Here is a 24,545-nt window from a genome sequence, read left to right as displayed (position 1 = left end):
CCGAGTCTGTAATACCAACATGTTTTAAGCAGACCACCATAGTGCCCAAGAACACTAAGGTAACCTGCCTAAATGACAACCGACCCGTAGCACTCACATCTGTAGCCATGAAGTGCTTTGAAAGGCTGGTCATGGCTCACATCAACACCATCATCCCAGAAACCCTAAACCCACTCCAATTTGCACCCGGGCCAACAGATCCACAGATGATGCAGTTTCTATTGCACTCCACACTGCCCTTTCCCACCTGGACAAAAGGAACACCTATGTGAGAAAGCTATTCATTGACTACAGCTCAGCGTTCAACACCATAGTACCCTCAAAGCTCATCAATAAGCTAAGGACCCTGGGACTAAACACCTCCCTCTGCAACTGGATCCTGGACTTCCTGACGGGCTGCCCCAGGTGGTAAGGGTAGGTAACAACACGTGCGCCACGCTGATCCTCAACACAGGGGCCCCTCAGGGGTGCGTGCTCAGCCCCCTCCTGTACTCCCTGTTCACTCATGACTACACGGCCAGGCACGACTCCAACACCATCATTAAAGTTGACGATGACACAACAGCGGTAGGCCTGATCACAGACAACAACGAGACAGCCTATAGGGAGGAGGTCAGAGACCTGGCCGTGTGGCGCCAGGACAACAGCCTCTCCCTCAATGTGATCAAGACAAAGGAGATGATTGTGGACTACAGGAAAAAGAGGACCGAGCACGCCCCCATTCTCATCAACAGGGCTGCAGTGGAGCAGGTTGAGAGCTTCAAGTTCTTTGGTGTCCACATCAACAACAAACTAACATGGTCCAAGCACACTATGACAGTCGTGAAGCGGGCAAAACAAAACCTATTCCCCCCAGGAGACTGAAAAGATTTGGTATGGGTCCTGTTAGGGTTGAACTGGCTATTTGTTTGCATAACCTATATAATATACTGGTGAAGCTATGCTATGATATTAAGTATATAAACTACGGATAAGTCAACTGCTGAAGACAAGAACTACACCCGGCGACAGGAAGTGCGTCACGAGGCTGGGACCAGCCTGCACGCCGACGTTAGGATGAGGAAGTTTAAACCACACTCATCCTCGCTCTGACAGGCCAGCAATGAGCAGGAACTATCTCTGTCAGAGTATATAAGGGAGAACAAAGGATGTGACGTTCTCTTCTCTGTCTGCCCTGCGTGGTGTTACAGGGAGACCGTATATACGAACATCATATTTTCCATTTGTACTATCATTCTATTTACTTAAAGATGAATTAAATAATCATTGCAAAACTAAGTTGCATGGTTTGTTTATATCCTAATACCAGATTCGAATTGACGCGACCCGACAAATGGTGACCCCGACGTGATTCTGGTAGAAGGACTTCGCTGGAATTTGTCCGGCCGATTGGCCATCGCTGTCGTCGGACGGTGTGTTTCACAAATCCTGACCGGTCAAACAAAAAGGTAAGCAGACACCTATTGTGAATAACTAAAGTTCTGCATATTGGACTTATCCAAATTTATTTTGTGAGACACCTGTTTGATGTAAGTGACTAAATTACGACATATAACTTAAAATTGATGAAGTATATAATTGAAAATGATATGTCTAATATGGTAAATGTGATTGTTGAAAACCATGGTGAAATAAGAATATTGTCTTACCGGCAAGATCCGTAATTATAAAGATATTACGGTTAGGTTCGGAGAAATATTCAAAATATTGGCGTATTGTCTTACCGGCAAGGTCCGTAATCGAGACGTATTACGGCTGGGTTCAGAGAAATACATAAACTCTTAGGCAAGGTCCTGTAGGTCGTGAACGTACCACAGGCTAGGTTCTAAAAGTACAGGGAACTATTGGAAAGGAATATTGTCCTACCGGCAAGATCCGTAAATATGGATAAATATTACGGTTAGGTTCGAAGGAAATATTCAACATTTTAGGAATAATAATATTGTCCTACCGGCAAGGTCCGTAAGTGTGAACATATTACGGTGAGGTTCGGGGAAATATTTAATGTTTTAGGTTCTATAGATCCGTAATTGTGAGCACATTGCGGCTAGGTTTAAAAAATATATATATATATATATTACAAATGTTTTAAACTAACGGGTGATGTCTGTAAACGAGTCGAAGAATACTTAATGTTTTAGATGCTGTATAAGCTAACGGATAAAATTCGGGGAAGAAGTGGGGGATGATAAAGTAGTGGTAAATTTTGAAAAGTTATTAGTTAACAACCGAAAAGCATACATGGCGGGGCAGGAAATGGAGCGTATATTGAAGGCCCTAATATCTACACTAGAAGTAAACGGGGGAAAAGACGTTAAGGAATGGAAAAGAAGAGGAGAAAAATTATACAAAGAATGGGTGGATGATGGCTGTATCGCATCACCTGAAGGAGTCCCAGTAGAGGGGGAACCAGGACGAATATTAGAGACGCTGAAAAGAAAAACAGCAAAAGCTGAAGGAGAATGGAAACAAGAGGGAGAGCCACGAAAAGGAAAGCACAAGGAAGTGATGGAAAAAGCTAGGTTAAGGGAGCGCATAGGTTTGGCGATGCTGGAAAAACTAAAGAAAATGTGGAAAGAAGGACAAGAACAAGAACAATTGAAATGATCCAGGCTCTGTCCTGCCCTTCCCTCAGCACCCTCGCCGTATGAAGTTCCAAAGATCATGGCTCCAGTTTTAGATGTGTCAGCAGCGGTCAGCTACCACAAACGCCCGGATAAAGAGGAAGGGGAGCAGTGGTGCAAGGTGAGCGATAGGAGAGAGGAGGTGGCTGCTCTACTTGAGACAGCAAAAGCGATGAGAGACGGGTTGAACAACCTGAGCAGACTGGAAGTTGGAATTGAAAGCATGAGCCTAGTAGGAAGAAGCGAAAGTGGCAGGGTAGTATCTGACGACCTGATACAGTGGAAAGACCCTGAGACGACAGAGAGAGAGAGAGAGAGAGAGAGAGAGAGAGAGAGAGAGAGAGAGAGAGAATGGAAGCTGAGAGACAGACCCTGAAAAAGCTGGAACAATGGAAATGGAGAGAATGGAAGCCGAGAGACGAAGACGCAGAAAGTTGGAAGAAATGGAAGAGGAAGTGAAACAAGGAGAAGTACAGATAAGAATACTAGAAAAGACTGTGAGAACTTGACGAAGAGCAAGATCGAAGTGGCAGACCAGGCTACCTAGAAAGGGGCCACTGCATAGACATAGGAGGGAAAAAGAAGGAGAGACAGAGAACCTAAAGTTCTGTGTGGAACATTTGAAGGGGACATGTGGAACCCGGGGGATGCCCCAACATACCACAAGAGAAGCAGGAGTCATGAAAGGATGACAATGGGGCTGTATCCGCTGAGGGATACACCCGGAGGTACAGCAGAGTATAAGCCATGGGCTCACCGGGATATACAGACCCTAATCGATAGCTTGCCTGCGCCTGAGGAGTCAGGGGATAGATGGGCAAAAGCATTTGAAAGTCGTACGGCGGCTGACAAACTCACGGTAGGTGATATGGCCGCGGAAATGAACAGGTATATGGGAGACCAAGAATACAGAGAAGTCATGACTGCTGCAGGACTAAGAGGAATGGTGGGAGCAGCTACCAGGTTTGATCAATACCGAGGACAAGCATGGGATGCTGTCAGGTGCAAATACCCGACCCAGCCAAGACCTCAGCTGATGCAGACACTGACACTGGAGGAAGAGGAGAGTGTGCCCGTATACATGAAAAAGGCAAGGGGCATCTGGAGGCAGGCTTGGAATGAAGAACCAGGGGAAGACACCATGAAGCACTTATTCCTTGCTAACTGCATGCAAGGGTTGCCAGACCAGGTGCGGATGGAATGTGAAAAGGTGGTGGGAATCACAGCTAAGAGTGTGCTGGAATTCACGGAGATCGCTCAACACCATGTTGAGCAATGGAGTGAGGGAGGGAGTGAGTGAGAAAGGCATATTTCTACCAAATTGAAAAAGGCCTGGAAATGTTGTGTTTGTTTTTAACTAGGGTTAGCAAATACCCATACACAACAAATCGTGTATAACTATTTGTTGGTATCTTTAAAGTACTATGTTGGGATATGCTATTTCTTTTGGATTTGGTGAGATTTCCATATGCTGTACACCTAGAAGACACGATATCTTAAAGGGATACACACACACATATGGAATCTTAGAAGTTATACATACATGGAGCCGTTGAAGTTTTGTTTTCTGAGTTTTAATTAAACACGTGAAGTCTTTGGATAAGGGAAATGTTCGGGGAACCTGAGATAAAATATGTAGAAAATGTTGAAGGTTTTTCTTTAATTGGTCTAATGTAGTAAGGAACATGGTTCTGAAAGGGTGGTATGACTTTTGACCTCTATCAGGGCTCCCCCTTGTGGTCTGATCAGCCACATTGAGAAGCCATTTGGATAGTGAATTTAAGGTCATTGGTGATATTGATTTTAAGGAAATTTGTAGAACTAATAATTATGATGGAGTTAAAGTTCTAAGACACAATTGATAATTTGATCCAATGAGAAGACAGAATGATGATAAGGGTATAATACATTTTCTTTGTGGAGTAGTTCAGATTAATAAGCAGGGGTATTTTTTACATTATCTAGATAAGTATTTTCCCTTAGGAAGTCAGCTGTGGTTGTAAGCAGTGTAAGAGATTTAACGCAACAAGGCTGTGGAATTGACATAACAGTATTATTATATTTTGTTGTGAATAAGTTTAATAATGGTAGACTTATGTCAACAGGACAGAGATATATGACATTTGTAGGTGATCCAGGATCATTGAGGGTATCGAGATAAAATTAAACGAACCTGTCTAGATATGCAATATCTAGACAGGGTGATTTTTTTTTTAATTCAGAAGTGCAACAGGGGAGACCATGAGACATTTAGTCAATATTTGGAAACAAACCATATTTGATACTGACAGTTATGAGAAAGAGCGACAGACAGATAGAAGGAAGGGCAAATGGAGAAGTCCTCCCCTGCACTGCTGAGACCTTGATGGGTTGGAAGTAGCAGGAGGAGAGCATAAGCCAGGAAGAGGAGATAAGAATAAGAGATAAAACAGAAGAATTAGATAACGGTTAGTGGGTGAAGACCAGCATAGTTAAATTATAAACAGGTGAGGACAGAAATAACACTGGGACAGACAGAAAAGACATAATAGGAATAGAAGATAGGAAGATAATTTAGTTTGGTTCGCTTAGTTAGGATATTAATTCATGGAGGGATTATCGGCTCCATTAGCATGTATTTTAGTTTTGATTTTAAGTTTATGTTTGGTAAATTCTCTAAGAAGAGATATGACTATTTACACAGACAAGCACATAGGCATTTAAAACCATACAAAGCAGCACAGATAAATCTTGAATAAGACAATTGACAGAGAATTGTTACAGGGTAACTAAGGATGAATGCCCCAGGGAGAGTTGGACATGTGGACAATGAAAGGGGGCAATCCTACAAGAGAAGGGCTGACATAAGGATAATTTACTGATCTTATCAAAGACATTGTTTAAATATGCAGCAAAATTGATACATGGCTTGAGCTATGTATAAATAGGGGGAGTATGGTAGAGCAGGTGATAGAACAGGTTAGGATAATTACTTAAACAAGAACATATTACTTAAACAAAAACATTTTTTGTAGAATATCCATTCCAACATTTGGAAATGGACTTATTGAACTATTCCGAATTGAGGGGAAGAAGGGGTGTTTAACAATAACAGATAAGTATAGCAAATCGGTAGAAGCGTTCCCAACTTACTTGGTGGACATGATTATGGTAACTAAAATATGAGGTCAAGATATTATCCCTAGAGTTGGTTTACTGGGATCTATCTCTTTAAATGATGGATGACATTTTAGCTAATCAGGTAGAGCCTATAGAATGCCAGAGATAGGGAGAATAGAGATACCAGAACAGGTAGACATAGAAGTTGAAGAAATACTAACAGAACACATGAGAAGACTGTTTGTTAACCAAACCCGTATGTCCAAGATTTTGTGTCCAACAGGTGAATCACGGGAGAAGGGGATTCACTCAGTACAACCAGGAGACTGGGTGTGGATCCAGTCCCTGAGGAGAAAAGACGGGAAGCAACACCGTTGGGAAGGCCCATACCAGGTTCTGTTAAACCATTGCCTTTGCCATTAGAAAAGCTGAGAGAGTTACTTGGGTCCACGTTATCCACTGCAAGAAGGTATGTACACATATGAGCACTGCTGATCACACACAGAGTTAGGAGAAGAACCGAGTACCAACAGGGTCTGGGGGCTACCTCCTTAACGAAGATTTCCTATCCCGAACCGTTCATCACTGTGTGTGCTCCTAGAGGTGTGAGTATGGGGTGGTACCAAGCAGAGAGACTAAGGGCAGGAGAGGGTTGGCGGTTTTTGGGAAGAGTAGAGACTCTGAGCTGCATCATAGTCTAATCTTTCTGATACATTCAGATCCACCACCTTCTGGTACTAATCATACGATACCTTTGAAATTGAGAAGAAGTAAAAGAGAAACTATTAATACACTGATGAGTGACATGCAGAATAAAGAATCAAAAAAGATCAAGATGTAGAATTTAAGGTAAACATTAAACAACTTCCTGGGAAAGCAGACAACTGTACAGGGACTGGGTGGGCCAGATTGAAGTACTCAGCCAACCCACCTAGGTTCACTTAAATTCCTGATGAGCACCAGTGTTATAGATACAAGAATGGCACCGAGAACTTAGATGATTTTAATAGCTGGAAAGTAATTGATAATGTGACTGACTTAGGTTTGAAAGATGAATAGACAATTCTTAACCTCACAGCACCTATAACTGATGTAGGGTGGGCTAGTACCAGCAAAAGACGCATACGACAGAAATTACCACAAAGGGTAGTTAGGAACTTGCACCCTGGGGTTATTGGTCCAACCAGTTCGAGTTAGTCATCAGAGGCCAGTTGTAAGAGGCTAAAGTAGGCACAGGAGGAGTTTGGACCAGGATGGGATTAGCTTTGTCTAGATGGATGCTATTGGCATCCTCAGGGAAGTTCCAGATGAATACAAAGCTATGAATCAAATATGTGAAGGCTTTAACACTACATTATTTTGGTAGTTGACAATAAATAAAAATGTGGATTGGATTAATGACATCTTTTATAATCAACAGAGATTCATGAATGAAACCAGGGATGCAGTAAAGAGGTTCTCTGACCAATTATCCGCCACCTCCCTCATGACCTGGTAAAATAGACTGACTCTCGATATGTTATTGGCAAAAGAGGATGGTGTAGGTAGAATGATTAGGTTCATTGCTGTACGTACATTCCTGATAACACAGCTCATGTTTGGGAAATGGAAAAGTGTTGTAAGATCTGTATTATGGGCTGCTTTCACCTGTATGAGGTTTAATCACCAGAACTATAGGGAGATCGATAACGGAGCAGATGGTGAGATACGGACCGAGTCAAAGTTCAAACCAATGGGACGACAAGTACCTACCGCCGAGCCAGGTGGAGGATTCATTCAATTATGAGGAGCCCATGTTAGATGAGACCATCTTTAGGGTTTCCTGAATTAGTTTGATTTTCTGTGAAATTTCTGAATCCAATAAAAATAGATGTGTTATAATGTATGTGAAATATTTAGCCAATCAGGTGGATTGTAATGGAAATGATATGATTTTAAGCCCTACTGAGACTTGACAAGCTATCTGCTGAAATGAAGGGTGTAGCGGGGGTAGACGAGGGAAATTGGATGAATATCTTTTTTGGCAAGTACACATCTATGGTGGTTACTGGATTTCTGACCCTAGTGCTTGTGTTCCTATTATTGAAATGTTGTGCTGCCCGTATAATCCCATGCTTTAGAAAGTATTTTACAGAGGTTGTCAGAGAAACCAGAATGATGCCTTTGATGGTATTGACCCCAGAGAACACTGAATCCAGCTATGGGCAAAAGATAGGTCTGTCCGAGGACGATCCTTGGTTTGCTGTTGAGGAAGTGGTTGAATAAAGCGTATCCACAGTAATTTCATATGTATTGAATGTAGTGGCAGGTGGATGTGAAGGTTTAAAGTACTGGGACAAAGTGTCTGTCCCACACATGTTAGGTGTAGCCACTGTCGCAAGAAGGTCTTCTTTTTAATACATTTTTTAAATAATATGTTTTGAATTTATCCTGTGTACAATTTTTCTTTCCTTATGTGAAGGTTTGAAGTTCCTGGGTGACTGGTAGTCAACCTAGTACAAGTGAGGTGTAGCCGGAAGGATGTGAGTTTTTTTTCTTCTAATTATCTAATCATTAAAATGGAGCTATACAAATTGTGTTGAGTGACACCCTAGTGGGTGTCAAAAGGGGGAATCCTAAATTTCTCTGAAATTTCTTATTGGAGTATGTTCACACCCCAGGGGGTGTGAAAACGGGGATTGTTAGGGTTGAACTGGCTATTTGTTTGCATAACCTATATAATATACTGGGGAAGCTATGCTACGATATTAAGTATATAAACTACGGATAAGTCAACTGCTGAAGACAAGAACTACACCCGGCGACAGGAAGTGCGTCACGAGGCTGGGACCAGCCTGCACGCCGACGTTAGGATGAGGAAGTTTAAACCACGCTCATCCTCGCTCTGACAGGCCAGCAATGAGCAGGAACTATCTCTGTCAGAGTATATAAGGGAGAACAAAGGATGTGACGTTCTCTTCTCTGTCTGCCCTGCGTGGTGTTACAGGGAGACCATATATACGAACATCATATTTTCCATTTGTACTATCATTCTATTTACTTAAAGATGAATTAAATAATCATTGCAAAACTAAGTTGCATGGTTTGTTTATATCCTAATACCAGATTCGAATTGACGCGACCCGACAGTCCTTAGATCCTCAAAAGGTTCTACAGCTGCACCATCGAGAGCATCCTGACTGGTTGCATCACTGCCTGGTATGGCAACTGCTCGGCCTTTGACCGCAAGGCACTACAGAGGGTAGTGCGAATGGCCCAGTACATCACTAGGGCCAAGCTTCCTGCCATCCAGGACCTCTATACCAGGCAGTGTCAGAGGAAGGCCCTAAAAATTGTCAAAGACTCCAGCCACCCCAGTCATAGACTGTTCTTGCTGCTACCACACGGCAAGCGGTACCGGAGCGCCAAGTCTAGGTCCAAGAGGCTTCTAAACAACTTCTACCCCAAGCCATAAGACTCCTGAACATCTAGTCAAATGGCTACCCAGACTATTCACATTGCCCCTCCCTTCTTCATACCACTGTCACTCTCTGTTGTCATCTATGCATAGTCACTTTAATTAACTCTACCTACGTGTACATACTGCCTCAACTAACAGACTCTGTACCAGCACCCCCCTGTATATATTGTTATTTTTTTTACTGCTCCTCTTTAATTACTTGTTACTTTTATCTCTTATTCTTATCTGTATTTTTTGAAACTGCACTGTAGGTTAGGGGCTCTTAAGTAAGCATTTCACTGTAAGGTCTACCTACACCTGTTGTATTCGCCGTATGTGACTATTTTGATTTGATTTGATTCGAGGTGAAATTGTGAACCAATGAGAAATCTTTATGCAAAACTGGGGCTGTCGTTTGGGAGGTGCCTGCAACACGGATCCAATTACGAACTGTATTTTGCGTCAAAGGGTGGGGGCTCAAAGCTTCGCGTTTTAATACCACTATGAGTCTGCGTCCATGACCACACGGAATTGAAATGGCGGAGACAACGGATAGAATGGAGGTAAGCGCAGTGGTGTGGTCGAATACATTTTCAGCCACATATAATTAGTTTATGTAGCTTAAAATGTAAGTATTTTCACTAAGCTAAAGTAACTATATGTCCAATGGCATTGTAGGCCGCGGAGCCTGCTAGTTGGCTAGTTCAGAGAACACACGCACTTCACTATCAAAGCATCCATTTTAGCCAGGCACCATATAACGAATACGGCAAGGCTCATTCATTTGTCGCCACGTTTGCTAGCACAGCAAACGTTTACTGTGTATACGCGGTTGTCATGTAATTGTAGTTACTGAATTATGAATGCAATTGGGAAACTGATTAGTAATGAAATAAGTATATGTTGTGATATAATCATTATCAAGCCATCGCTTGCTCGTGCTTGGGGGAGAGCCCGCATGGGTGCCAGGTTAGTAATGCTAACTAGCATTTCACAAGGCACATCTGGCACTTTGCCGGCATTTGAGTTATGTAGCTCAAGTTCCGTTTTAATCCATCACGTACGTGTTGATAACTAAATACATTTAATAATTGTTAGCCATTGGTGTTAGCTCTAAGTTGTGCTACTTATGTTACCTAACCGGCAACCCGGGAGGATTTAGACGCCACTATTTTAGCTAGGTAACTTTGTGGCCAGCCAATTCCTTGAATAAGGCATGGCCCATTTAATTAGGGGAGTTCGCAAGTAACGTTATGTTCAGCGCGCGCCATTCGGTTAATTAATGGTTTTCTACGTTAATTTGCTGTCTGAACTTTACATCTGTCAGTGAAGGCCTAAATCACCATGTGCTTTCTCTCTCCCTTTGTGCTCTGAGAAAAGGAAAGCTTCATGTACTACACTGAACTTGGGCTTAACTACAACTACGTGAAAACACCACACACACCCGTACTCCCAAATGTAACTAGATAGTTGGAAGTATTGTCCTATGAACATAAAATGTTATAAGTTTTGAGCAACTTAAAGAAATGAACACACAATTCACATCTATTCAAGAGTTGTTATTTTATCAGCATGTTCTGCCTGGCTGTAACTGTTTTGGTTGGAGAACCTTCATATGTGTGTTCATTGTTGCCAGTCTGGTGCTGGTTGTGACTGTTATCTCTTTTGGTGAGATTTCTCAGGGGGAGATCTCAGCCAAGCCTGCTGCAGAAGACATGACTTCTAAAGACTATTACTTTGACTCATACGCCCACTTCGGTATCCATGAGGTAGGTATAAAAATGGTAGTTGTCATACATTTACAGTTGAAGTCGGAAACTTACATACACTAAGGTTGGAGTCATTAACACATTTTTCAACCACTCCACAAATTTCTTGTTAACAAGTCGGTTAACAAGCTTCTGATAGGCTAATTGACAACATTTGAGTCAATTGGAGGTGTACCTGTGGATGTATTTCAAGGTCTACCTTCAAACTCAGTGCCTCTTTCCTTGACATGAGAAAATCAAAAGAAATCAGCCAAGACCTCAGAAAAAAAATTGTAGAGGTCTACAAGTCTGGTTCATCCTTGGGGCAATTTCCTTAGTGCCTGAAGGTACCACGTTCATCTGTACAAACAATAGTACGCAAGTAGAAACACCATGGGACCACGCAGCTGTCATATAGCTCAGGAAGGAGACGTGTTCTGTCTCCTAGAGATGAATGTACTTTGGTGCGAAAAGTGCTAATCAATCCCAGAACAACAGCAAAGGACCTTGTGAAGATGCTGGAGGAAATGGGTACAAAAGTATCTTTATCCACAGTAAAACAAGCCTATATCAACATAACCTGAAAGGTCGCTCAGCAAGGAAGAAGCCACTGCTCCAAAACTGCCATTAAAAAAGCCCGACTATGGTTTGCAACTGCACATGGGACAAAGATCGTACTTTTTTGAGATGTCCTCTGGTCTGATGAAACAAAAAAACGGAAAAAGCGTGTGCGAGCAAGTAGGCCTAGAAACCTGACTCGTTTACATCAGCTCTGTCAGGAGGAATGGGCCAAAATTCACCCAACTTATTGTGGATGGCTACCCGGCACGTTTGACCCAAGTTAAACAATTTAAAGGCAATGCTACCAAATACTAATTGAGTGCATGTAAACTTCTGGCCCACTGGGAATTTGATGAAAGAAATAAAGGCTGAAATAAATAATTCTCTCTACTATTATTCTGACATTTCACATTCTTAAAATAAAGTGGTGATCCTAACTGACCTAAGACAGGGGATTTTTACTAGGATTAAATGTCAGGAATTGTTGAACTGAGTTTAAATGTATTTGGCTAAGGTGTATGTCAACTTCCGACTTCAACTGTAAATGTTTATTTGGTGAGAATTGGTACCACAACCAAAATGGTTGAAATGTGGAGGCTCCTGTCACACTGCTTTATACTGAATTGTGGTCAGCACATCTGTGCCAAAATACAATGGGGCTAATGGAGGCTTCGATGGGTGGTACATTGTCAAATGTTCGGTCACGTATACATCCCAGTTGGAGTGACTCACCTCGGTAAGTGTTGCCTTAACTAATGTTCCTCATGTCCTGCTCTGTAGGAGATGCTGAAAGATGAGGTGCGCACCCTGACCTACCGGAACTCAATGTTCCACAACAAGCACCTGTTCAAGGACAAGGTGGTGTTGGACGTGGGCAGTGGGACTGGCATCCTCTGCATGTTTGCAGCCAAAGCTGGTGCCAAAAAGGTCATAGGCGTAAGTCCCCCCCCCCCCCACCTTGTTTCCATACGGAGAAGCGACTCATACATACACACCTCATTTACTGCCATGCACTGTCTGTAGTACTTTTAGAACTTGTGATACAGCTTCACCATTCTCTATGCTATGTGTGACATGTCCCCATTGTCATACCATATTGTGTAAGGCACACCTGTTCTTAATCTGTCACAGATGTGACCGCTTCGCATCAAGACCTGTTTTATTTGCTTAATCATAATGAACATAAAGCCCATGGATTCACAGTAGACTTCAATTCCCTTGATGGGTGCACTAAAGGATACCATGGTTTTGGTTAGTTGTCATTTCGTGAGACACCTGAAGGCCTGCTGTCTAACCCTCGCTTCTGTTTTCAGATTGAGTGCAGCAGTATTTCTGACTATGCTGTGAAGATCGTCAAGGCCAACAAAATGGACCACAGTAAGTCAGTACTTTTCCCCTGCCACTTCAGTTTTCAGTCATCCCTATCCTTCACAATGCTTCAACCTGGCTTGAAGTAATGTTGTGGCTATTTAGTTGTAACTCATCATTCTCCTTCAGTTGTGACCATCATCAAGGGGAAGGTGGAGGAGGTGGACCTTCCTGTAGAGGGAGTGGACATCATCATCTCAGAGTGGATGGGCTACTGCCTCTTCTACGAGTCCATGCTCAACACTGTCATCTATGCCAGGGACAAGTGGCTGGTATGTTCCTGTCTGTATATTTAATTCGTACATTATGGAGTAAACTTAAATGCTTGTTTGAATGTCTTAATTGCCATCTTTCCCTATACTGACAGTTTCTGGGACAATTGGCATGTGTTAAACTGTTTGGCCATATACCAAGGCTTTTAGGAGATTCAGTTCCTGACTTGCTGTGGAATTGCCCATAAAGTAAAACTCATTTCAGTGGATCTCGCCAGCGCCATGCTGGGGTGACTTATTGGAACATTTCAGCTATAGCAGTGGTTTAAACGGAACTGTTGTTCGTACCATGGATAAATGTGTGTGCTATAACAATATTCAGTCTGATCAAATTATGCATTTGTGAAGTGTTTTAGATTAGTGTTAGACGTTGGCTTCCCTTCCCTTGGAGGGTCAACGACCCTTGCAGACTGATGCATGCACACAACCAGCAGTCATTGTGCCTTGATTCCACACAGCTGCAACTAAACGTCAGGCCTGTGAATAGCCTGCTAATCTCTCATTCCTAAGTGTATTAACCTGCCATGCTCTTTTTCCCTCTCTCCCTTTCTGTCACCCAGAAACCAGAGGGCCTGATTTTCCCAGACAGGGCTACCCTGTATGTCACAGCCATTGAGGACAGGCAGTACAAGGACTATAAAATCCACTGTGAGAATTCCTCTAAATTCTGGGGTAATGTAGTTGGTGTGATTTGGCCAGCGTTGTACCCATGTTTTTGGTTGGAGAGGAGCTAGTCAGGGGACTTTGAGTGTCAGATTGGATTCTGTGATCAAGGACCGTCATGGCCCTTATTGAACAGATTTAGCTAACTCTCACGGTTGAGTCTTTCAAAGGAGCCAAAAGCTACTTTTACTGACTCATCAGCAATTTGGGAAATAACATTTAGTTGTACTGTGCTTGTATTAAGATCACTTTATTTGTCAATTGCACGCAAGGTCCAACCAAAATTTAACTCACTTTTAACCTAACCCCTCTGAAAGATTACATGTTGTGGTGAGGTGCGGCGGGATGCCGCACTGGGTGCCCGGGGAGTTAAGTGCCTTGCGCAATGGTGTCTGATTTGATACCAGCAACCCTAACTGCTAGACTACCTGCCACCCCTGTAATAGTTAGCCATATCAACGTTGATCTAGCTAACTAGTCTGGACTTTGAAGTGTGCATTTCTAGACCTAGGAAAGTTTTCCTTCAAAGAACAATGCCTGGATGACAATTTAATATAAAGTTACTTTCTAAACTAGCTGTATGCCCAGTTGTGGTGGTAACTCCCTATTTCTTCTCTGTAACAGGGTGGGAGAACGTGTACGGCTTCGATATGTCCTGCATCAAGGAGGTGGCCATCAAGGAGCCCTTAGTGGACGTGGTGGACCCCAAACAGCTGGTCAGCAGTGCCTGCCTCATCAAGGTGAGTCGATCACACTCAGCAGCCTCCCCAATCCAGTTCTGTGACCCCCCCCCCCCCACACACACTTGGAATCTGGTTACTTGACTGATGCTACTGTGACCTTTTGTATTGGCACCATATCTCCAGTTCAGAGGGTTTTGCCTTGTCATCTGAGTCTCCCCCCCTCTCTACATTGTCCCCAGGAGGTGGACATATACACGGTGAAGATCGACGACCTGTCCTTCACCTCGCCCTTCTGCCTGCAGGTGAAGAGGAATGATTACATTCACGCCCTCGTCACCTACTTCAACATCGAGTTCACGCGCTGTCACAAGAGGACGGGCTTCTCCACCAGTGAGTCTTTAGGGCCCCCCCCCATAAACTGTCTGCACTACAATAATAGATTAGTTCACTGAATCCTCCTAAATTAAGTCTATGGTAAATGACAGCACACAAGTAGTCTTTGATAACTGAGAGAATACATTTGACTCTTTAATGGCTATTTTTTTTCTTCTGTTACGTGAAGTCATATTAAACCTGTCACGTTTCTCCTCTCCCCAGGTCCAGAGTCCCCCTACACCCACTGGAAGCAGACTGTATTCTACCTTGATGACTATCTGACTGTTAAGACTGGAGAGGAGATTTTTGGCAACATCAACATGAAGCCCAATGTCAAAAACAACGTAAGAGGAAAAACCTCCCGGTCTTAGTTTGTTGGGATACCTTTTTAGTCTCCAAGCCCACCATTTTTTACCTTCTGTTGGTTTGACTGTCTTGTAAGGCTGGGTGTTTACCCTTTTCCTGGGCATAATTTCCCAAAAGTATAAATTATTAATCTTCTGTGGTTTACAGCTGGGAGTTTATCCGATGTCCACTCATTTAACCTGTTTCTGTATGTCTGTTTCGCTTGCAGAGAGACCTCGACTTCACAGTTGACATAGACTTCAAGGGTCAGCTCTGTGAGGTGTCCAAGACCTCAGAGTACAGAATGCGTTAGGTGCCCCCTTCTCCCACACCTCTTGTGTTTTGTGAAAGGGGGAGTGCTGAAGGGAGAGCAGGGGTCAGTGTGTTTGTATGATCGCTTAATTCTCATCTTCCAGAACTAGTACTCTTAAGCAATGTTTGAAATATTCTGTTTTGCTTTCTTGTAACGTTTAATCAGATGTTGTGAGGTTTAAAACAACCAGTGGAAAGACATGGCGACTCATTGTGCAATAGTCACTGATTGTTTTTTGTTTTTTACATGTGCTTATGTCGTTACGTTCAGCTCGTGATCTTAGCCTGTGCTTAAACTCAAAGCGTGCACACACGCGCTGACCCCTCACCTGCCTGTACATAGTGTTATTGTTCAGTCATTTTGGCCTCTTTTTTTACAGTCCTGGATCTTGTTGACTTGGCAGACCCCCCCCCCATTTTCATAAGAAGTGCCTCCTGTGACTGGTCTCTGTCCCCCACCAGCCAATTAGATTGTGTATTAGGGAGGATGCAAGTCAGCCATTGGTGTATTTAAAAATTCAGAATGAGAGTAATTGGAGGAAATCCAATTACAATTGTAGCTGTGATATTACCATCATGACATGGAGCCTGCCTCAAGATGAGCTGAGTGGCCCCATGGATCATCATGTCTGATTGGGTAGCTCTGTGCTGATGACCTTGCACAAGACTGACTAAGCGGTTTGTTCTCATCCAGCGGGTGGGGGTGATGTAGTCTAACCATGAATCAGTTATAATTTCCCCCTCATTCAGATTGGTCTTTGCTGAACCTGTTCTAGCAATCGGAATTCATAAGAGCCCCCTACTAAGAAAAGCAAACAAGTGTGTTTTGATTAGAGGGGAGTTTAGCCCTGTGTACCTTAGTGTGAGACCTGGATAGTTTATTGGAACCACAGTAAAGCGTCCACTCTTCCCAGTGCAGGAGTAAACGAGATCCCTCTACTCTGTTGTCGTCATCGCCTGGATTCCGTAGCTTTGGTTTAGCCGATCCCAGGGACGCTTGTTTGCCGGATTCTGTCTGGTTTGCCCTCTAGCGTAAAGTGCAGCACGTAAATCTGAAACGTGTGCCAGAAGGGGCAGATGTCGACCTCTGAGATTAGTTATCACCAGTTGGCTATGCAGGGTAGAGATGGGTCAGACCGGACTGTTTCATGTCTTTGCCTTGCTGCTTCATGCGGCTTGAGTGCGGACCATCACACTTTTATTTTTATTTTTTTAATTTTTTATTTATCTTTCTAAAAAATAAAGTAAAACGGGAAAATAGTTTTTTTTTTTTCACCTGTTCCGAATATTTAATGGCGCATGTCTTCATGGCAATTGGAATAGAGTTGGCTCTTAAGAAACCATTTATAAATAGAGGACACATGGCCAGTGTTGCTTAAACCTGTCAGGATTTGTGTACTCCCTTTATTAAACTACTTGGCTTATCTGAGTCCATTTGTCATCAAAACAGTGGGGACTGTTTGAAAATCAGGTTAGGTTTGTGTTAATGACATGCAACAGTCTTTGTCGAGACATCCACTTCTTAAATCTGCTAAAAACGCAACAATTTCAAAGATTTTACTGAATTACAGCTCATAGAAGGCAATCAGTCAATTGAAATAAATGTGTTGGGCCTTAATCTATGGATTTCACATGACTGGGCAGGGGTGCAGCAATGGTTGGGCCTGGGAGTGCACAAACCAATCAGAATGAGCCCCCCCCTCCACAAGGGCTTTATTACAAATACTACTCAGCACCCCCAGTCGTGAGAACTGCTTTCTCATTAAATAACAAACGTGAAATGAGTTTTGACTTTTGAAAAATATACAGACATTACATTTGTTCAGTGAATTCATGTTTGTTCTTATTTACACGTAGCTCTAAGTACAGGCATGTGCAAGTGAACGAGCTGTGACGAGGTAGGCCTATTCATTTAGCACTTTCGAGGCGGACAGATGTTAAGAAATTCAGCAAGATGTTGAGGCCTTAACTTTAGTCTTCAAGTTACCCCACAGAGAGACTCGCTTAGCATACCATTTGAAGTATTTTAGACCACATAGGCCTAATAAAACATGGTACATGGTACAGACCCACCGACATAGTATCCCCTCGTGAAGAAAAGCACGAGCTAATATGCAATTCCAATATTGCCAAAAATAATTAAGATACTGAGATAGACCGATAGTATATAATCAATAGGCCTATATCAATTGAATTACAAACTATGGCTTAAGGGAATGATGAGCGGATAAGTGGCTACCGAGGGTAGTCATAACTATTTGTTCAGCACTTTTGTAATGTACAGTGACAGAATTCAGAACATGGGCTGTTCTTACAGTATTCTCCCTATACACAAAGTCAGAACCATATAAATTAAGGGGGCATATAAGCAAACAATGAAAGCTCGTTCAATATTCAATAACATTCTCAGGCTATAGGCTAAGTTATAAGGGGAAAAGTTGCCTAATGATTAGGGTGAGGCACATGGGCTACGAACAGCTTACTACACAACATACATTTAGTATTACTTTCTTATCTACAGTATACATACCTCCCAGGCATATTACATTTACTTAGTCAAGTCTGGCATTCTCTGGATTTATGGTGCTTTCAAGACAACTGGGAAGATAGAATCATGGCATCAGTGATCTTCAGGTCAGAGCTCCTGACTTGGAATTCTGTGTTGGATGACTGTTCAAAACCTGTTTTCCCAGTCGGAACTCATTCCCCCCCAGAGTTCCCAGTTGTCATGAACTCACTGAAGTCTGAGATTTTCCAGTTGTTTTGTAGGTGGCAAAAGTCATGCTGGATTGACAGCATGGCCAATGTATTCAACCTTTTCTGGCCCATGGTGTTGCGTGTGAATGTTTATTTTAAACTTGGAAAAGGGACCCTTAAACCCAGACTTCGACCACAAACCCTCCACTGAATAGCAGGCAGGGGAAGCAAAATAGTGATTGCTTTACATCGCTTGCAGTTAGCCGCTGATTCCTTCTAAACCACTCATTGTTGAATTTGTTTTTTCCAACTTGTATATTGTTTATGGCGAGAGCACCGGTAAGTTTTATCTATAATTTCTCTTCATATGACAAGGATTGAAAAGGATTTGCCAGTAGATTATCGACATGATTCATGATAATGACTGCTTGCTAGCTAAGATTGTGAAGTATCATAAGGTGAATGCACCAATTTGTAAGTCGCTCTGGATAAGAGCGTCTGCTAAATGACGTAAATGTAAGTATGATGTTGACATGATCAGCCAAAGCCCGGACTTGAACCCGATCGACCTGGAAATGGCTGTGCAGCGACCCTCCCCATCCAACCTGACAGAGCTTGAGAGGATCTGCAGAGAAGAACGGGAGGAACTTCCCAAATACAGGTGTGCCAAGCTTGTAGCGTCATACCCCAAAAAACTTGAGGCTGCCATAGGTGCTTCAACAAAGTAGGTTGAAGGGTCTGAATACTTATAGGAATACTGTTCATTGAGATGCATTCCAGGTGACTACCTCATGAAGCTAATTGAGAGAATGCCAAGAGTGTGCAAAGCTGTCACCAAGGCAAAGGGTGCCTACTTTGAAGAATCTCAATTATAAAATATATTTTGATTTGTGTAACACTTTTTTGGTTGCTACATGATTCCATATGTGTTATTTAATAGTTCTGATGTCTTCACTTTTATTCTGCAATGTAGAAAATAATGACAAAGAAAAACCCTGGAAGGAGTAGGTGTCCAAACTATTGACTGGTACTGTAAGAAAAGCAATTTTTTTGGTGCATTAAAATAACATCAAATTGATCAGAAATACAGTGTTGACATTGTTAATGTTGTAAATGGCTATTGTAGCTGGAAACGGCCGATTTTATTATGGAATATCTACATAGGCGTACAGAGGCCCATTATCAGCAACCATCACTCCTGTGTTCCAATGTCACGTTGTGTTAGCTAATCCAAGTTTATCACATTAAAAGGCTAATTGATCATTAGAAAACCCTTTTGAAATTATGTTAGCACAGCTGAAAACTGTAGTCCTGATTAAAGAAGCCATAAAACTGGCCTTCTTTAGACTAGTTGAGTATCTGGAGCGTCAGCATTTGTGGGTTTGATTACAGGCTCAAAATGACCAGAAACAAAGTCCTTTGGCTTGATGGTAGCAGCTGTTAAGAAGCCTTTTGGACCTAGACTTGGAGCTCCGATTCCGCTTGCCGTGCGGTATCAGAGAGAACCGTCTATGACTAGGATGGCGCAAGTCTTTGACAATTTTTAGGGTGGCTGGAGTCTTTGACTATTTTTACGGCCTTCCTCTGACACTGCCTGGTTTAGAGGTCCTGGATGGCAGGAAGGTTGGCCCCAGTGATGTACTGGGCCGTACGTACTATCCTCTGTGCCTTGAGGTCGGAGGCCGAGCATTTGCCATACCAGGCATTGATGCAACAAGTCTGGATGCTCTCGATGTTGCAGCTGTAGAACTTTTTGAGGATCTGAGGACTCATCCCAAATCTTTTCAGTCTCCTGAGGGGAAATAGGCTTTGTCATGCCCTCTTCATGACTGTCTTGGTGTGTTTGGACCATGATAGTTTGTTGATGTGGACACCAAGGTACTCGAAGCTCTCAACCTGCACCACTACAGTCCGTCGATGAGAATTGTGGCATGCTTGGTGAGGGAGAGGTTGTTATCCTGGCACCACACAGCCAGGTCTCTGACCATCTCCCTGTAGGTTGTCTCATCGTTGTCGGTTATCAGGCCTACCACTGTTGTGTCATCGACAAACTTAATGATGATGTTGGAGTTGTGCCTGGCCATGCAGTCGTGAGTGAACAGGGAGTACAGGAGGGGGCTGAGAACGCACCCCTGAGGGGCCCCCATGTTGAGGATCAGCATGGTGGATGTGTTGTTACCTACCCTTACCACCTGGAGGTGGCCCGTCAGGAAGTCCAGGATCCAGTTGCAGAGGCAGGTGTTTAGTCCCAGGGTCCTTAGCTTAGTGATGAGCTTTGAGGGCACTATGGTGTTGAACGCTGAGCTGTAGTCAATGAATAGCATTCTCACATAGGTGTTCCATTTGTCCAGTCACTCAAGTCATAGACTGTTTTCTCTGCTACCGCATGGCAAGCGATACCGCAGCGCCAAGTCTAGGACCAAAAGGCTCATTAACAGCTTCTTCCCGCAAGCCATAAGACTGCTGAACAATTAATCAAATGGCAACCAGACTATTTACATTTGTTTTGTACACTGCTGCTACTCGCTGTTTATTATATATGCATAGTCAGTTCACCACTACCTCCATGTACAAATTACCTCGTCTAACCTGTACCCCTGCACATTGACTCGGTACCGGTATCCTCTTATATATTGCCTTGTTATTTTATTGTTACTTTTCATAATTTCTTACTTACAATTACATTTTGTGCACCAGCTGTTGTTTACAAATATACACAGACCACCACTCCCTATCTTGCCGATGCAGCATAAAACCCGCCAGCTCTGTTATTCATGTCGTCGTTCAGCCACGACTCGGTGAAACGTAAGATATTACAGTTTTTAACATCCTGTTGGTAGGAAATACGTTATCGTAGTTAGTCTATTTTGTTATCCAGTGATTGTATGTTGGCTAATAGGACTGATGGTAAAGGGAGATTACCCACTCGCTATCGGATCCTTACAAGGCACCCCGACCTACGTCCCCGATATCTCCGTCTTTTTCTCCTTTCGAATGACTGGGACGAGTCGGACGCAAAGGATTTACTTCCGACACACAACAAGGGTGTCTGAAGTAAATCCTTTGCGTCCGACTCGTTAAAGAAAAAATATTCTTCCAGTACGAGGTGTGTAATCACTGTCTTTATATCTAGAAGCTCTTTTCGGTCATAAGACGGTGGCAGAAATATTATGTATAAAATAAGTTACAAATAACGCGAAAAAAAACCACACAATAGCACAATTGGTTAGGAGACTGTAAAACGGCAGCCATCTCACCCAGGGCCATTGTATCAATAAACTTGCACAGTACAGCTTGGGCTGGCATGACTGTGAAGACCAATATGGCATTTATCATTTTAGGTCATTGAGTGTATGTTACTGTTGCTCGTAGAATTTTTCACACAGGGCACATTTTCTTTGCCGGGTGGGCCATTTGGATAATGTTTGGGAAAATTACAGTATATTCAGTTCTCCAGGCACCACTACACCACAGCACATCAAGAGACTATGACTGATTGCTTGGCCATATTCTCAGAATGCCCAGATATTAGACTTATGTCCCAATGTGGATGAAGTGGATTGAAGTATAGAATATTAGATATTTGTCGGCCTATGTGGACAACTCTGTCTAGAGGGTCTTGTACACTCTGATCTACTATGCCATGAATCTTGGTCATATATACTCTCTTGCCTGAACTGACAACTTGTCTGGCCTGGGTGGTCATATCATCTGAGTTGGTTAGAGTGCATATGACCCGAAGGGGGCTGGTGGGAGGAGCTATAGGAGGAAAGGCTCAGGGTTTTTTTTTCTTGTTTTTTTTCAGCCAACTTGACACAACTGTGGGAAGCATTGGAGTCAACATTGGCCAGTATCCCTGTGGAACGCTTTCGACACTTTGTAGAGTCCATACCCCAACGAATTAAGACTATTCTGAGGGCAAAAGAGGGTGCAACTCAATATTAGGAAGGTGTTCCTAATGTTTTTTGCACTCTGTATATTTGCTAGCTATCCATCTGATTGATCAAGTAGAGAAAATGCCATAGTTCGCAAGATTGAAACTGCTGGGGGAAAGCTAGCTAACTTTTGCTGATGTTAACTCTCACCATCAGTCTGAGTTGAGTTCACCTTAGCTAAGTGGACTGTAGCTAGGTTTCTAGAAAATAACTAGCTATATAATTGTTAGTTATATTTTAAAGAGTAGTTACTGATATTGAACACTTTTTGTCAAACTACTTTGTTCTACTGTTTATAGATGAATTGGTGACTGAAAAAGTTAGCAATGTAAATGCCCCTCCTGATTTCACTGCAAATAATTAGGGTGATTTGGCTTGTGCGCATTTAGCTGGGTGTTTCATTAGTTAGCTAAGTTACTGACTGACTAGGCTTATTCTTATTCATGTTTTTGTTGTTGCATTTCAGGTGGAGAGTGAGTGGGATCACAGAAAGCAGCATGCTGCTGACTGACCAGGGCCCATATTCATAAAGCATCTCGGAGTAGGAGTGGTGATTTAGGATCAGTTTTGTAGATGTTATCTATGATTGTATTTTTGATTTGTGTATTTTAACTGTTGCTTGTATTCTATAAAATGTGTAAATTGTAAAATGCAGGGCTCCCTTGTAAAAGAGACCTTGGTCTCAATGGGACACCCTGTTGAAATAAAGGTCAAATCAAAATAAATATATCAATGACACTAAAGAAAGGGTTTGATTTTCAGTAACGTGCAGTAAATGCTAGCACGGCTTTTGTGATTAAAGGTAGACAAAGTGAATATGTCAGTGCTTTTACCTGTAGAAGTTTGTATGAATTTGAATGGTCAAATTCATATAAACTTCTATGGGCGAAAGCACTGAATTATACTCACTTTGTCTATTTGTCCCATTCTTCCATCTTGACTGGGATATATATTTTAGTTCACACACCTGTATTATGTGTCTGATATATAAATGGCAGGGTCTACAGACAATCACGGACTACAAAAAGAAAACCAGCCACGGCACGGACACCGACGTCTTGCTTCCAGACAAAGTATATACCTTCTTTGCCCGCTTTGAGGATAATAGAGTGCCACCAAGGACTTTGGGCTCTCCTCCTCCGTGGCCGACGTAAGTAAGACATTTAAACGTGTTAACCCTCGCAAGGCTGCCGGCCCAGGCAGCATCCCTAGCCGCGTCCTCAGAGCATGCGCAGACCAGCTGGCTGGTGTTTACAGACATATTCAAACTCTCCCTATCCCAGTGTGCTGTCTCCACATGTTTCAAGATGGCCACCATCGTTCCTGTACCGAAGAAGGCAAAGGTAACTGAACTAAATTACTATCGCCCCGTAGTACTCACTTCTGTCATCATGAAGTGCTTTGAGAGACTAGTCAAGGATCATATCACCTCTACCTTATGTCACCCTAGACCCACTTCAATTTGCGTACCGCCCCAATAGGTCCACAGACGATGCAATCGCCATCACACTGCACACTGCCCTATCCCACCTGGACAAGAGATATAGCTATGTAAGAATGCTGTTCATTGACCACAGCTCAGCATTCAACACCATAGTACCCTCGAAGCTCATCATTAAGCTTGAGGCCCTGGGTCTCAACCCCGCCCTGTGCAATTGGGTCCTGGACTTCCTGACAGGTCGCCTCCAGGTGGTGAAGGTTGGAAACAGCATTTCCACTTTGCTGATCCTCAACACTGGGGCTCCACAAGGGTGCATGCTCAGCCCCCTCCTGTACTCCCTGTTCACCCATGACTGCGTGGCCGTACACGCCTCCAACTCAATCAAGTTTGCAGACTACATAACAGTAGTAGGCTTGATTACCCACAACGACGAGATAGCTTATAGGGAGAAGGTGAGGGCACTCGGAGTGTGGTGTCAGGAAAACAACCTCTCATTCAACGTCAACAAAACAAAGGAGATGATCGTGGACTTCAGGAAACAGCAGAGGGAGCACCCCCCCATCCAGATCGAAGGGACGGCAGTGGAGAAGGTGGAAAGTTTGTAGTTCCTCGGCTTACACATCACAGAAAAACTGAAATGGTCCACCCTCACAGACAGTGTGGTGAAAAATTTGCAACAGCGTCTCTTCTACCTCAGGAGGCTGAAGAAATTTGACATGTCACCTAAAACCCTCAAACTTTTACAGATGCACAATTGAGAGTATCCTGTCGGGCTGCATCACCGCCTGGTACGGTAACTGCACCACCCATAGCCACAGGGCTCTCCAGAGGGTGGTGCGGTCTGCACAACGCATCACCAAGGGCAAACTACCTCCCCTCCAGGACACCTACAGCACCCGGTGTCACAGGAAGGCCAAAAAGATGATCAAGGACAACAACCACCCGAGCCACGGCCTGTTCTCCCCGCTACCATCCAGAAGGCG

General features: G+C 43.1%; 1 protein-coding gene and 1 long non-coding RNA gene across 5 annotated transcripts; both read left to right on the top strand.

The window, feature by feature from the left end:
- The first annotated feature begins 9,579 nt into the window (after positions 1-9,579).
- On the top strand, positions 9,580-16,913 carry LOC106583922 (protein arginine N-methyltransferase 1). 4 transcript variants are annotated; one of them, XM_014168593.2, is made up of 10 exons: positions 9,580-9,725; positions 10,845-10,931; positions 12,252-12,407; positions 12,785-12,848; positions 12,969-13,111; positions 13,672-13,759; positions 14,399-14,514; positions 14,697-14,847; positions 15,055-15,176; positions 15,407-16,913. In XM_014168593.2, exons 1-10 carry the CDS (start codon positions 9,699-9,701, stop codon positions 15,488-15,490), a joined length of 1,038 nt encoding a protein of 345 aa, XP_014024068.1. In that variant the 5' UTR covers positions 9,580-9,698; the 3' UTR covers positions 15,491-16,913. The 4 variants fall into 4 exon arrangements, with proteins under 4 accessions (XP_014024068.1, XP_014024066.1, XP_014024067.1 ...); XM_014168591.2 differs by having other exon boundaries at positions 13,672-13,783; XM_014168592.2 differs by having other exon boundaries at positions 9,613-9,725; positions 10,836-10,931.
- Positions 16,914-18,784: 1,871 nt separating this feature from the next.
- Positions 18,785-22,850, top strand: LOC123729817 (uncharacterized). Its single transcript, XR_006761472.1, has 2 exons — positions 18,785-18,847; positions 22,588-22,850. It is a non-coding gene; the product is annotated as an uncharacterized lncRNA (long non-coding RNA).
- Positions 22,851-24,545: the final 1,695 nt, after the last annotated feature.

Source organism: Salmo salar, chromosome ssa23 (assembly GCF_905237065.1).
Source record: "Salmo salar chromosome ssa23, Ssal_v3.1, whole genome shotgun sequence".
Classification (NCBI taxonomy): domain Eukaryota; kingdom Metazoa; phylum Chordata; class Actinopteri; order Salmoniformes; family Salmonidae; genus Salmo; species Salmo salar.
The sequence above is the reverse complement of the archived record's forward strand: the minus strand, read 5'-3'. Positions and strand labels throughout refer to the sequence as shown.

Bases quoted from the DNA above. Each gene is read 5' to 3' on its own strand.
- LOC106583922 (XM_014168590.2), top strand. From the start codon at position 9,699: ATGGCGGAGACAACGGATAGAATGGAG. The intron at 13,784-14,398 runs GTAATGTAGTTG...TCTCTGTAACAG, and splicing joins GAATTCCTCTAAATTCTGGG to GGTGGGAGAACGTGTACGGC. The intron at 14,515-14,696 runs GTGAGTCGATCA...CATTGTCCCCAG, and splicing joins GCAGTGCCTGCCTCATCAAG to GAGGTGGACATATACACGGT.